Raw genomic sequence first — 15,862 nt, 5'->3', positions numbered from 1 at the left:
GTTACATCGTACATAGATTGTAAAACTGCATCCCTTTTTTTTATTCTTAGACTAACACGAATTTCCTCTATTTACATATAGAAACTACCAAAATCGTAACTAGCCTAGCAGCCAGCCAGTAAAGTAATATATTTAATATAGACCTTTGCGTGTTTGCGCTTTCCATCAATTTGCATGAGCCCTGGTGGTCGGGGAAAGCAGACCGGCGGTAATTGCCACGAGAGGTGCCAATCATACCGGTAATTCCTGGCTCATTAACAATTACACAGTTTCTGAACTAAAACTATGAAATTTCGTGAGTTGAAGTAGCCTCTTTGATGGAAACAACCGAGACGACTGTTTTAAAGAGCGCTTCATAAAATAATGTAGATTTTCAAGCGATAGACTTTTTAGATTCAACAAGTACCTAATAAACTGTAATAGATGATGATATTTAAGAAAAAGTGACTGAGCCCTCCAGTGGCGGAGGCGGGATTCGTACCGGCGTCTTCAGCTATCACGACACATGTAATAATTTGATTTGTTTCCAAAAAGTTGTAACTACGTAATAATCATAACTTTAATAAAGGAAAATGTTGTTGAGACAAAAAACCCAGTCTCTAAGAACTGGACGTTGTTAACACAAGTGTTACCGAATTTAATGCAGATTGCGAAACAAATGTATTTTGCGGAATTTTTCAAGTTCCAGAACTGTTTGTTACTTACCACATGAATTTGCGCCAGCGCCATTACGTCACTCGTCAAAACATTGGCATTAACATGTAAGTAAAGAAACTATGTAAAGTAGCTACCAATTCGATGGTCGTATTTAAATAACAATAGCCCGATCATCTGTTGTGACAGTGCTAATCGCACATATGGCACGCTAGAGGTGATGTCACCGGGGGGGGGCAGAGGAAACGAGAATTCGCTCATCCTGTCTGACTTTCATATCGGTCGTTTGAGCTATTTTAAATATGAAATCCGTTAGATTTGTTGAAAACTAGGTTTTCCTGCCTCGCACTCTTATATAAATTTTCTATTTTTAATTTTTGGAGATGATTTCTAACATAAGACGCATTTAAAGTGTTAATTTAGGTGTACTATTTGTTAGTCATTTTTTGCGTAAAACGTTAACAAACATCCATTAATTAAGTCTTCCATCATATTCACATATGATAGTTGTAACAAAATAATATAAGGCACTATAAAAGCGGGTTTAATTTACGTACGACCTTGAGAATTAATGCAACGCCCAGCTCAGGCGTCTCGAGCGATTGTATAATGATAATGCAAATTGACGCGTTAATGACTGTTGACGCGGACCGGAATGAGCACTTTACAGTCTCCATGTAATGGTCGTCGTGAGAGATTATAACGTGGGTAGGCCGTAACTGGAATCCTTTGATACGAGAATATAAACAATTTGTCTTAGTCATTGCAAGAGAAAGCAACTTGATTGACGGCACAATTTGTCCTAGGCTAGCTGGATGACAAATGACTCGCGACGCTGACCCGGGCCCGTTACTAACAGGTGATATGCTTTTTGCCTTGCATCTTGCATCCATCATCATTACAGCCAGTTTCTCTATTCCGTGTTTCCGTGCAAAGCTAAGCTTTCGACAATTTCGACCGCGCGCACCACAAACATTAAACCCTCTTTCTTAATACAACACAGACGCTGAACTCTCTTATTTTCAGTCATGTGTTTCGCAAGTAGCTTGTCAGTTTAAATTGCATTAAACATTGTGTCGGCGTGATGTAAAGTGAAAATCGATAGGCGTTGCACAAGGGAGAAAGTTCGGGCCATTACTCTTTGTACTAATTTGTTAAGCAACTGAGATAACATGTTAATTGTTCGAGCTTTTAAAAGGGTCACGACTGCGCCGCGGTACTAGATCTAACATTCTCTCTATTATCCGCGTATCTTTGGCATCGGTGGTTAATTGACTAGATTTACTAGTTGGTTGTAGAAACCTAGACGCTGAGCATTCCGCTAACCGCAGTCTGCTGGAGAAACTCCAATGGGCTACGGCAATGGCGTTATTGCTAATGCTTTCATGGAATTTTACAAACGAGCTTTCTTGACCGCTATGCAGTTTTTATTTGTTAATTAATTCCTGTGAAATGGCAGATTAGTTGCGGTGTTTATAAATTTTTATACCGAAGGTCGTATCCCACATAATATTTTCTCGTTGATAATGCCTGAATTCACACATTAACACCTCACGTAGTCGATAAGAGGCAGCAATCGGCGAGCTCATGCTGCTATTCACATCCCTTACCAAGCAAATACCTCTAAAAAGTCAGTCCAAGAATAGTCTCCTATAGTAGGCAGAATGGTCATAAGTTTTGAGGTCTATATATGCTGGTTGATCCACTGATCAACTTTGAACTTATCACTGTAAGTGTTAGGAATGGCGAGTCGTGCGCCTGCGCTCGGTAATGGATGTGATTAGGGATGAGCCATTATACCACTTTGTGTCATTACTGCACAAATAGCATTCACACTATCTAACGTGTTGGGGTAAACAAGTTTGTCGATTACTTTCTTGTTGGAATCAATTACGGTTACTGTTTTACTAACGGTTCTATTTTTAGAATGTATTCGTTATCATGGTTGGCGGTGTAGATGATGAAGGGCCTTACTTTCTCTCTTTGGCCCTATTATAGTGGCCTCCTTAAGTTTGTTGTATGACATGACTGCAATCTTAAAACAGTGACCTTATAACATCACTTAATTATGTATTTAAAGTGCTATCCATGAAAGTTCTGAAATTTACAAATTCAAAAAGTAATTAGGGTGGAATGTGAGATGTAGAAACTACTTAAGGTAAAGAAAATCAGCTCTCAGGGCCGTATTCCACAAAGCCATAACGAAACATTTGGCGGTTTGATTAACTTCACAAACACAGTTTTTGTAACACTATTTCTGGTATTAATTCCAAACACAAACTTTTAACACATGTGTGGCTATAATTAAGGGATACGTAAATTACGTAATTCATTTACCCTTGGACGAGTAATATTGTGAAATAGGAGACCTTGTTAGCGAAGTCGAATGACACATTGAAGCTTGTCATCCCCGGGGACTCGAAGTTGTGACACCGGCTTTTGGGACCGTATATTTATATCGACATTTCATAGTTAGTGTTATAGGTCTCCATATAATCACATTGATTGTTTCAAAAATTCGTTTCACCTACAGTCGCGCAATACAATATACCTGTGTATTACATCCTTGAAAGCTGTTTTATCATTATCATTCATATGGTCTCTTTAATATAAATACTCGTACGATTGCGCTATCGTGCCGTCACTGACACATTATTCTAAATCGGACGTCGTCTGTGTACATAATCAATATTTATAGTCGTTTAACTTGTTGTTCGCGTATTCCCTTTGGTGCGTGAGATCGATCAAGTAGACTTCTCGGGCTACTGTATATATCCTGATCTTGAGATCCCTTCATAAGTTTGCATGATAACGCACTACAATATTAATAGTATTTATCAATACTAAGATAAATTTCCGAGAGTTAAGTGGCATATTGCTCGTAGAATCGATGGCCGCGATGGCAGAAAGCTTTTTGAATGACGATCGCAAACTGGAGGACGCAGCCACAACGGAAATGCCAGTTTTGTGGACTCTCTTTCCTTTGAAAGCAGAAAAAAATCCCCAACAAGGTGGTTCGACGAATTTTTGAATGAGAGCAGCACACGTTGTAATCCTTGGAGAGGGTTGGCGTCTACTACAAGGCCGGCAAATTTTCCAACGGTCCAAGTTCTGTACGTTTTAGGTGGACGGTGTATAAGGCCTTTATGTCCGACAGTGGACGTCTTACGGCTCTCCTCGCCTCTTCTAAGTAACCGGTTGGAATGACAACAGATGTGACCGTGTTGTCAATATGGTGAGTCACGCGCCAACGCTTGGAATTATAATGACGACATTAGCATTATCACATGTGTACCGTTACATAATCTATGTTTTTGCTACTCGATACCATCCCAATCGTAAAAGGCGATACTACGCCGATAAGTAATTGTCAGGCGTTGGTTAATAGTGACTCATCCTCCGTATTTGGGAAGATAATCTTCTGAGACTAAAACGTAATCGTGACAGAACCGGCCAAGTACCATGACAAGATTGTCGTTTAAAGAATGCTGGGATTCAAAGGTTTTGAATTGTGTGATTTTGTACTATTGAGCGACGTTCGTTATTTCCGAAGTCTTACGATAATTTGTGGAAACAGAAAAGCGACGATTACATGAGAGATTACGATGATATCAGAGTTATCTTGTAATTAAAGAATTGCTGTGCATATATCAACGGATGAGAGAACGGAGATACCTCACAGTTGTTTTTATCAATATTGTTTAATACAAAACATATAGAGTGTAAGCTTAGCTTAAGTATTTTTTTATATAGCAACATTTTTGCAGTTGCCTTTTAATTTGTATGTGGCAACTCGCTCTCTTCTGCTCCCAATCCGAACTCAATGACACGTACCGCGATCACTGTAATTTATTTAAAGGGAATAAAGTTCATTTAAACTTAAAAAGCGCTTTTGTATTCTCCATGCGCAATTGGTCCTTCGAGCCGGATTCAACGACACGTACCGCGATCACTGTAATTTATTTAAATGGATTTTATTTATTGTAATTTATTAAAAAGCGCTTTTGTATTCTCCAATATTGTATTGCCTGTGAGCGCGACAGTGCCTCCTCCCTGAGGGCTATTATAGGATACATTAGATAAGGCAACATCTTTAGTCCCCCAACATGATTTTCGTACATAATAGTAATTAAAAGCTGTATACATGTTCGCATTGCTCTAATAGTAACTAGTTTCACAATTTTGTATGAAGGACTCCATAGACTAAACTTGCGGCAGAGAGTATGATATCTCCCGCTTTCCGAACTTGGCTGGCACATTACTTAGCCTGTCTAGATTACTAGTTATATACCCCGTGTTAGATAATGCACGTAATTGCACGATCTCGGTTTCGACACACAGCCGTGTAATATGATGTGCGGCAAAAACTGTAATGATGAGTGGCGATTACACGTAGCGGAGATTTCTTGCCTTCGCAGAATCCAGAAAAACTTATAACAAGGGTGAAGGAATCCAGCGACAAATCATTTCTTCGATCGGTAAATACAATTGACATTGAAAAATGGACATTCCAGGAACATTGCTGACAATTTGGTCTTGTTATTGCAACTTGTATGAGTTTATTCTATTACAGAATTTAAGAATGTGGTAGTAACCTTCCACGCCATGTATTCGTGTATATATGAAAAAGATCTATCTTTTGTAGCTTTAACCTGGTCTGTCCAATATCACACGCGATATTTTTCCGTAGTTTAAGACCAACTTTTCCTTCATTCGGAATTTGCTCAATAACATTATTCTCTGATGGTTTAGCAGCATCTTCTGCTTGAAACAGTGTGATCCTTACATCTGCACTAGCTTTTATCAATTAGAGCCCAGCTTCTAATTCTACACCTCACAAAATCTACACCTTAGTCAAAATATCTGTTTATCAACTACCCCCAGGGGAGCCCCTACGCAGACAGGTTTGTGAGTAAGTGTTAGATAAAATTATATTTTGATTAAAAACTCAGTATTCCGATCCAAAACGACGAAAACATAATATTTACATTCGACTTCAATGATTTTCCTTTTATAATATAAATAAGTCGTCGTTGTACGCATAATGCAATGCAATTTGGGGTCGCCGTCATCGAAAACGATGAGGAGGACTATATATAATGCAATATATACCGTTCGCTACAATCAGTATCAACTAGATCCTGCTCCGCCAGTTTTACTGCTAAATGATAATTCCCAGTACGCAGTAAACTTTTTATTGGTCACCTCATCTCATCAGTAGTCTCCAGTATCGACATCGACCGCACAGGCACGCGGGGAAAGGCAAGCGAACAAACTAGAAACGAGATATTGATTCAAAACTGATTTTGGATTGATATATGCAATCGAGTGCTATTTGCAATCGTTATGTGTTTTCACTAATAACAATAATATACGGACAGTTAGAGCTGAATTTCGCTGGCTTTAAACTGTTAATGTTAATAAGTATGTTAAGTACCTCTTACATATATTCTGAGAGAACTGCAACTGTCACGAGCTTTTACAGTTTTGTAAAAGTACCCAAAACTGTTGCTTTCCAAGCTAAATAAATATCTATTGATGATACATTAACATTCTGGTCTTTTAAATTATTGGTCATAAATAAATCTACTCACAACTGGAACGAAAGCAATGTAAATTCAGTTTGAATTTCCAGCGCGTCATACGTTATGGCAAGAGTGTGCAAATCTACGTAGGTAATTCTAATTCTTATCTTATTTGCATCTGTAACTCCGTTTATGGATAGTCGCCATGGAAACTTATAATAATAAACCAGCAATAGTGCTTAGCATCATTGTCTTCACAATCTTCGATTGTTCTTATATCCATTTAAATATTACATAAGTAGTTTTTGCTTACTGTCAGTCACCTGTTATTTTGTTGTCGAGTTTTTTGTGCCGCCATCTCCGTGAGTCACTCACGCAACTCATAGACGATTTTTTGCGATGTTTTTGTTCGAGTTCATTTGTAATTTTGTAGTGTGACTGGCCGATTGTTTCCTCATTTAGAAACACCGGGAACTATTCAAGCTTTATTATAATTATTTAGTTGATTGTAGTCCGCCCTACATCTGTATTGAGATTGGTTTGAGCATAATTTTATAGTAAACTGGGCTGGTTTGGTGGCGATACTTGGAATATGTCGAACATTCCACTGTATTGCTTTACGAACGCAAGCGAGCGTTCACCTGCCGCTACCAAGGGTCTACCGTGAACCTTATCTTATATTCCCAATTTCCCTTTTTTCGAGTATGAGAAATGGAGATACGTAAACTGTATGGAAGCTCCATTCTAGTTGTCTACTTGTCATAGTGGACACAATACCTACAATAGCGATAGCTGATGATTGATGCTCTAGCGCGATGTTGGTATGACAGTTGACGGAACTATTACCATAAATATCTCTGATTACTCACCTTCACCATAGAGTAACTTATACTAGAGCGGTACTGTCATAGTAAATTTTGTAACCCCAGTAAATTCACTGCCATCTGTCGACACACTTTAAAACTAAAAATGAAGATTTATAAAAATACGATAAAATGTATTTAAATATGGATAAATGATTTATTTGCATTAATTATTTTTATGATTTTGACCCATGTTCTTACACTGATATGCGTTAAAATTGTTAAATAACAAACGAAACCGTCAACGCCATCTATACGACAGTAGGCCAAAGCTAGTAGCGCCTTCTGAACGAGTATAAAATTTTCTTGATTTTCGAGGCACGTTTTTTCTTTAGACTGTATCCATCTATTACGGAGTTATATCTATCTTTGCCTTCACTTATATTGGCGTACTGGCCACCTGAGCTCAGTGAGCTACGGGAACACAGAGGACATGTAGAACACATAGACGTTACTCGGAACTCCAAGTTTGATTTTTCTTTGACTTATGGTTGACGTCTGAGGTAAACAATTGCGAAATTTCAGTGCAATTATCAAGGCTGGTTAAAATTAAGTCTACTTTGATCCATACATATAATATACTGTTTTTAACTCTTTCAAGTCTTGAGAGCTCTATATCTCCTTGAATATTGGATTTACGGTATTGGACCTGAAATTTAACAAACAAGCATATGGCCCGCCTGTTGGTAAGCCGTCTCCGTATGAACGCCTGCTACTACAGAGGTGTTACATTGCCGCTAACCCTAACACTCGCCGCACCCTCGTTGAGCTCTGGCAACCTTACTCATCAATTGTAGATCTAATATTGTCTTCGGTTACCGCGATAGTTACTCATGAAATAAAACTATGAAAACGGATTATATCGCGTATACGGGTCACCCGTTGACCACGAACGCTGTAAAGGGTTCGAAACGTCGGGATGTATTATAAATTCAATATACGCGATATAATCCGTTTTCATAGTTTTATTTCATAATTGTAGATCTAGTTTAATAGCACTTTTTGATGAGTATTACCTATTATTAGATATAAACGATACAAACGTTCGTGTTTAAAAGGTGGGCAACGAATTGCATACCAAGCCTGGCCCTACAAGTAACTGTACGATAAAAAAAAACACAAAGTCGCGTGCCTGCCACCTTCCTACTAACAAGAACATACTTTTTACAAGGTTAGCAACTTCGGTAGACCTTAGCTCGTTGCGATAAGGTTTACGAACGGTCGACTCCGTAAACCGACGCCGGTACTCGGACATCAAGGATTATGGGGCTTCTTTCATTAGCCTCATCAAGTGTCAACACGCGCACGACATTTCTGACACCTGTTAACATGTTGACAGTAGCCACGTCGCAAGGGACATTTACTACTTATACTTACGTTCTTCAATTGAGTTGTTAGAGGTCTGTTAATGTTGACAGTATGATGATTGATGCGTCTATAAACTTCGATAGGTACTCAGTTTGAAAATATTTCACATGTTCCGCTCCGATATCGGATGTCGGATACGACTACAAATAAGCAAAAAGCAAAAAAGTGTCGTATGTTTTTTTATTTATACATTGAATTATTGTTTGTTGCTCAAAAGGAAGCGATAATGGAAAAAAATAAAAGGATTTGATGCTAAAAGGCATTTTCCAGCACAGAGTTATTTTTTTCCAGCACAGAGTTGTTTTTTTCCAAAGGTCATCCGACATCGGATGTCAGATCGGACAATGTTGTGAATCAAACCCACTAACATTCCCTTATTGTTCGGTCGGAAGAGACAAAGGTTCTCGGTCCAACAGCATTTTTCAGTTCTTTTTAGGGTTCCGTACCCAAAGGGTAAAAACAGGACCCTATTACTAAGACTCCGCTGTCCGTCTGTCTGCCACCAGGCTGTACCTCATGAACCGTGATATCTAATAGACAGTTGAAATTTTCACAGATGATGTATTTCTGTTGCCGCCACAACAACAAATACTAAAAAGTACGGAACACTCGTTGGGCGAGACCGACTCGTACTTGTCCGATTTTTTTCAGTGTAGGTGTAGGTTGATTTTACGATGTCTTGTAATGTTCTTTTACATTTTTCTTTGTCAATTGTTGTTGCCTATGCTGATTAAATAGTCTGTAGAATGGAAGCTTTTCTTTAACAATTGTTGTCTCATGGATCAGATTTCTTAATATGTTATGTGACGTAAGTACAAGATAATGATATCTCGTTAGGGAAAATTGACAAAGTTGTGAGAGGGGTCGCGTGTGCACTGGTGATTCGCGAGCTTAAAGTAAGTACTTAAGTAAATATTCTTTATCGTGCACCATACAGTTAGAAATACACAGACAATGTAATACAGTTAAAAGCTAGGTAACAACAGGTGGTCTTATCGCTAAGAAGCTAAAGTCAAGTCGTGGTTTAACATCTATTTTATATGTAGTACAAAATTTATACTTAATGGGCAAACGGATTACGTTACGGTCACGGCTTTCATCTTTTGTAGGTATCAAGTTATATTACTTATGCCGTAGTATTAGTGCCACCGGAGCCTGTTAATCGGCTTTAACATTTTTTATTGTATGTACTTGCTTTTGTCAATGCTGAAGAAATTTGGCTCAAATTTCTTAAATTATGACTTATGACATTGTTCATATTTAAAAGTTAAATTGTCTTACCTTGTAATCTCCACCATTTTCCTTGCCGCTTGCTGCACGCCGAGTCACGAACGCGGCGCACGAGTTTTAACTACAAGGCGACTCACAAAAACTTTATCGTCTACCTATTGTTGAGATAAAGTTTTTGGAGGATTTATCCTTCCTGCGTTTCGTTTTTCTTAGCACGCTCTTGCGGTTAAGTTAGGTTATAAATATAATCTCTACCATAATAAAACTTAAGTTGCATATCAGGTGCGAAATACGGCATTGAATGATATCATGACATTGCATTGGATTGGCTGACTCAGTTGTTTGTTGAGTTGATTCTCTTGAAATACTTTGTAACATTTTATCCCAATTGAAAACAGCTATTGAGCTACTTTCAAGAGGTACAAAATTAGTGTGACGTATTTCACATGGCCTAGACAGTAGACAGAACATCCAGCTTCAATAAAATATCCTTGGGTAATTTATTGTTTCTAAGAATTAGCGAAAACCTACTCGATTCGAATTATATTTAAATTCATACGATTATAAAGACGATTTGACGTCACTATTTTGTATTAAGAACCTGCGTGAATCTACTCGATTCAAATTTGATTTAAATGTATACGATTTATCTGCTCATTGCTTGACGTCAACGTCCAACAGACGTAAACAACATGAGTCCGAGGCAATTTGGCTCTCACCTGCAGAAATGAGAACAAAAATGTACGTGCGAATGTAAAATAACCAAAAAACTTACTTTAGAGTTCTAGACTACTCGATTGTGTTTCATTTCCGATTAGTCAGATTTCAGCTGTCTCAGTATGAATTGTTTTATTATCCAATCTTTCATGGCCTTTATCCCTTTAACGTCATTAGTGTCAATACAAATGATTACTGCATAAAACCCGTTAAGAATTAATTGCAGTTGAGCCCACGTTCATCTCCAACAGGCCTTTTGATGACAAGATTTTATTTTGACACGTCCAATTGACAATAAAAGGCTTTTATTAGATTCAATCCGCGCCCAATTGACCGCAGATTGGAGTCAACTTGTCAACTCGTCAGCCCAAAGTCAAATTAATTGATTACGTTCGGAGCCGAGTCATCTTGTTCATTCAGAGGTGTGAGGTTGTCAGAGCTTTTGTTTTTTGAACAGCCTCTACATTAACCTTTAACAAAAAGAAAAGGTTCACAAAAGACTATGCCCTATTATGGTATTCATCATCGATTCAACTTCTACAAATGTCGCTTTTTGGGAGTGCATGAGTTATTATAAAGAATCTATGTATATACCTCATCACTATAGTGGTAACACTACCTATATAGTATAATATCTCGATTTTATCAGGATCCTATTAACAAATCCTATTCTGATGACAATGGAACCAACTGTGTAGTATATACCTATAGCCTTTCAATATTTCAAATAAAAAAGAATGTTCCATACCGCCCTAGCCATTTTCAAGAAATCCGGGAACGTACATAAAAAAATCCACGAATTGAGAAGCCCTCCTTCGAAATCATGACGTCGGTTAATAAAGTTAAGTGCACTCGATAAAGTTATGTTTTAGTTAAATGATGAGAACCCCTTCTTAAATTAAATAGTATTGGCTTAAAGTTTATTAAATCCTTAGGATTATGTAACTATTTCCACTTACAGCATTAATCATAATAATAAATAACACAATTAAATAATACTTTGAATAAACTTGTCAGTTAAATATTCTCCCCCTTTTAAAAAACTGTCTGTCGTAAAGATAACTAAAGGATCCCCGAAAACCCCAACAATTATATTTAGAAAAACAAACACGTCAAAGGAGTTTATACCTTATCTCAATAGTTATAAGACTTCTCATAGATTTATCTGATGAAGGTTACACGTGCGTTTTACTAATCGCATAGCACGTGCTACGCTACATCTGCTTCCAATGTTCCAATCAATAGTCAATGGGATAGTGTTAAGGTTCGAAATCACTCAGCAGGTAACCGTAGCTCGTGCGAAGCGCATCTGCTTCCAATCTGAATGTTCCAAGCATTATGGTCGGGAATCGCATAGCGGGTGATTATGGCTCGTGCTACACGATCGACGCCATCTGAATATGTATAGGGGCGAGTTTACCGTGCAGTGCAATCGAACAGATGTTTGACTTGTGCGCAGATGCGCTCTGAGTTGCTATCGGAGCAATCTGAGCGAACGTCCCGTGCATGAGTTTCATCTGTTGACATCAATGTTAACTTAACTATACACTCATATTTTGACTACCATTTACGAAGGGCACTTGAATAATTGACGTTTGCTTTTCAATTGTACTTATAAGTACACACGAACGGGTTAACCGCGATTTAATTTCATTATTTTTACCTTAAATTCCGACTTTTCAGCTGAGTCGCACCAGCTGTGGTCACGGAAAGACGTGATTATCCATTCAATTCCGCACCACCTTATCTTTTACAATTGAGCAGTTGCGTTTATCGCGCGACCCCACCACCTCGTCAATTGACCCCAACACGTTGACTAATTTATTGTGCAACCAATTACCGGCACAGCTGATGTGTTAACACCGCTTAGCGACTAAAGGCGAGTGAGGCGAGCATTTGATTCCGTTGGGGCATGTTCCCGGTACCTACTGGTCTACTGGTACTTGGTAGTAAGATTGAAATGTTAGGTTAGGTTAAAAGAGGAATTACCTAGATCTTCATACAAATTGCATGCCGTAACTCTGGCTAGCTCATGGAGCTTAATTCAAACCTTAAATGACGTCACGCTAATGCTCTTTCCTTTTTTGTATCTCCCTTTAAAGTTACTTGACTTACCTGTTTGCTAACTAGTTAGTTGACTTACTTGAATAAAATCCCACTGATCCCTCTACCTCTCTACTGATCTCTGAAAGATTGCTCTACGGGCCCTCGTTTATTTGGCGACGCCATCAACATTCTCACTCGGTTGCCAAATGAACTGTGTGCGACGCACACTGTGCGTATGTCCGTCAAAAACATACAAATAGGTGACCAACGGGTATCAATTTAGAAAAAAAGGCATACATACTTAATAGAAATGGCTGCATGGCGCGACACCTCGGAATTGAGTGCGTGATGCAGCGGTCACATGTTTCGCCTGTTATTGGTTTTATTTCCGCCGAAATGATTTGGCCGTCTGGCTGGAGTGCTAAATTTGTTGAAGCGAATCGCGTGATTCGAGCGAACTTGAACTTCGCAAATTATACCTAGTATTTTTTTAATAGCTTTTGTTAGTATAATTTTGCGATCTTTCACGTTTTAAGGTTATAAATTGTATGAAGATGACATTTCACCGTACCCAAGCTGTTTGTAAAATACTATAACGTCAAACTACATCAGCGTCACTATTATATACCTGAAATAATATATCTGCCCATAAGCGCGCAAAAATATACGCTCATCCCATGCCTCTACAAATTTAATGTATGCAACATGACTGACTGATTATACATTCGAATTTCGTGAAAATGATACCTATGAGGTATTGTTTGATAAGTTCACGTTCACGCTTCCGTTATGCTCTGAATTATTAAAGAGTTTTCCTCATTTTTCGTTTATATAATTGAGGAACAAGACTTGACATTGATTGAGTGACTTAATTGTAGAAATAGGTAGTGAAACCACATTTATACAATCGGGTCTATCGCGAATTTATAATAAGTGTTCAAAATGCGAAAGTTTTAAATGTTATATAGGTAGTGAAAGTTACGCAATGTCAATAAGAAACAAAACAAGATCCTAGTTTTATAAATCTCTGAATTACATCTTAGGGCCGATACAGGCGGACTGCACCCCGACTGCAATCTGTATGAAAACTGCACGCCGACAGCACGCCAACTGCAACGTCGGCGTGTAGTTCCCATATTTTCATATGGTTTTCTTTACGAAACAGTACCCGCACCGTCCCAAAAGTCATCTTACGTATGATTTGTCAAGATTAGTTGTTTAGTAGGCGACTAAGTTCCTTTCCTTTGTTCCTTAGTAATGTTTTCATTACATTATTGCAGGCAAGGTGGTGTGCGGCGCATGCGGCGGAAAATGCAGCGGAGAAGTTCTGCGCGTGTCAGACAAATACTTCCACACGGCGTGCTTCACGTGTCGCTCGTGCTCGGCGTCGCTCGCCAGAGGCGGCTTCTTCTGCAAGGACGGTCACTACTACTGCCCGCAGGTAACACCTACACTGGCTACACTGTACACTTAACCATCGGTGGCTACGTTGTATCTTGAAGAAGTGTTTATGGACTTAGCGGTGAGGACGGTTCCACACAAAACGAGCCGCTTTGTGTGGAAAGAGGCATTACGGCTGCGCATCCGTTTTTATAGAACCAGCTGGTTCGTTTTGCAATTTCCAGGTCCGTAGTCTGACAGGTTATATTGTGTTCCAGGATTATCAGCGTGCGTTCGGCACGAGATGCGCGGCGTGTGGACAGTACGTGGAGGGCGAGGTCGTGTCTGCGCTCGGGAACACCTATCACCAGAAATGCTTCACATGTGGGAGATGCAAGTGAGTACAGTTTTCAATAAACACGTTGGATTTTTGAAGCTCAGTGCATCAGGTACACCTGGCACATTATCGTTTAATAGTTCACTGTGTAGCATCTGAATCCAGTTTTCAAGTAACTCCTCCTTCCCAGACGCGCGTTCCCATCAGGCGAGAAAGTAACTTACACGGGCGCGGAGGTCGTCTGCTCCTCCTGCGTGGCCGCGCCCGTCCAGCGGCAGACGGCGCGCGCCGCCGCCTCGCCCTCGCCGGCGCCCGCGCCCGCGCCCGCGCCCGCGCCGGCCCCCGCGCCCGCGCCGCCGACCCGCGCGCGCGCCGACACGGCGCCTCGGCAGCCGCGGCCCGCGTCGGCGGACCGGGTCGATCGCGCCGAACTGCGCGCCGACCCCGAGCGCGTCGTCGACCAGAATGGTGATCAAGAAAGATATGGTCCGCACTGTCATCCATTTGCACTTGTCTTGATGAAACATCCGTTTTTACAATAATCAGTTTAATCCGATTACCGTATTAAATCAGTTAACTAAATATCTAGTTTTCTAACGGGATACGCTTTATGAAACATTACTTTGATCAAATCGAGCAGTATAGTATAATTTTTTTGTGAATACCTATTTACAATTTTAAAAATTTTAAAATGTCTTTTTGTAATTAATAAAAAAAAGTGTACTAGAAAATGGTATATTTTTTATTTGAGACAACTCTCATTTGTTTAGAACGGATGTTTTATCGGGGTTTATTTTATGTTTAATCGATAACTATACCATATTTCATTCCCCATTCGTGTGAAATCATTACCTAACTGCACTATCACTGTGAATAACTGCCTGCAAATCCTGCAATGCATCGCTCTTTATAGTAAGTGTCATGTCTTCCACTGAGAGAAACTTTGTTTGAAATCCGAATCTGCAATGTTTCATTTCCAGCAGATCTAGAAATCATGAAGTAATATCATTATGGATTTTAAAAAATCTAATAGGGAATATTACGCAAAACTTTGCGCAAGGGGCGCCACTACCACAATCTGAGGGTCTATCACAAAACAAGAAAATCGACATTTCGTTATCTATCATCTCTGTCACTCTTGCATATTCGAGCGATAAAGAGGCAGATAGCGAAATTTCGGATTTGCGTTACCTGGTAGGTTCTCTGCAAACATCAATGTCATATTTTATTATCTCTGAAAACTTGTCAAAAACCTGTTAAAGGCACAGTATGTATAATTTACTCTATGGTTTACTAAACGGGCTACTGCTGCACTCTGGTGGCAAAACATTGCAGTAATATCCCCTATTACGATCTGTTAAATAACACATCGTATTTGTATGTATTTTTATGAGGCCAATCAAGGTGGAGGACAGGCTCGGACTATTATAAGTTTACTAACCCTTCCATCGTCGAGTGTCGAGTTAACTGTTTGATCGTCATGTTTGTTGCAGAATGCGCGGGCTGCGGTCAGGAGCTGTCTGAAGGACAGGCGTTGGTGGCGTTAGACAGGTAAACAGGCAAACCCTTTTTACTACTCGTGTTTCAATGAAAAGTTTACAAAATTCCCAAATTTCCAGATAGAATCATCTCGAACGCCTCTCACTTTGTATAGGACCGTTTTTTTTCTAAAATGTACTTTCTTGCTCATTAAATTTGTATTAGATTCGATTGTGACGATAGTTTACCCTTGCTTAAGTTGA

At 39.2% G+C, this 15,862-nt stretch overlaps 1 protein-coding gene across 1 annotated transcript in view; it reads left to right on the top strand.

Moving 5' to 3' along the window:
- The window catches only part of LOC134750716 (actin-binding LIM protein 3), a 93,568-nt gene that overhangs the window by 43,763 nt on the left and 33,943 nt on the right, over window positions 1–15,862 (top strand). Inside the window, exons 2-5 of the mRNA XM_063685952.1 lie at window positions 13,684–13,844; window positions 14,062–14,180; window positions 14,311–14,606; window positions 15,614–15,671. Coding sequence (XP_063542022.1) covers window positions 13,684–13,844; window positions 14,062–14,180; window positions 14,311–14,606; window positions 15,614–15,671 — 634 coding nt within the window. The remainder of the gene's footprint in view (window positions 1–13,683; window positions 13,845–14,061; window positions 14,181–14,310; window positions 14,607–15,613; window positions 15,672–15,862) is intronic.

This window comes from Cydia strobilella, chromosome 20 (genome assembly GCF_947568885.1).
Source record: "Cydia strobilella chromosome 20, ilCydStro3.1, whole genome shotgun sequence".
NCBI classification, from domain to species: Eukaryota; Metazoa; Arthropoda; class Insecta; order Lepidoptera; family Tortricidae; genus Cydia; species Cydia strobilella.
The sequence above is the reverse complement of the archived record's forward strand: the minus strand, read 5'-3'. Positions and strand labels throughout refer to the sequence as shown.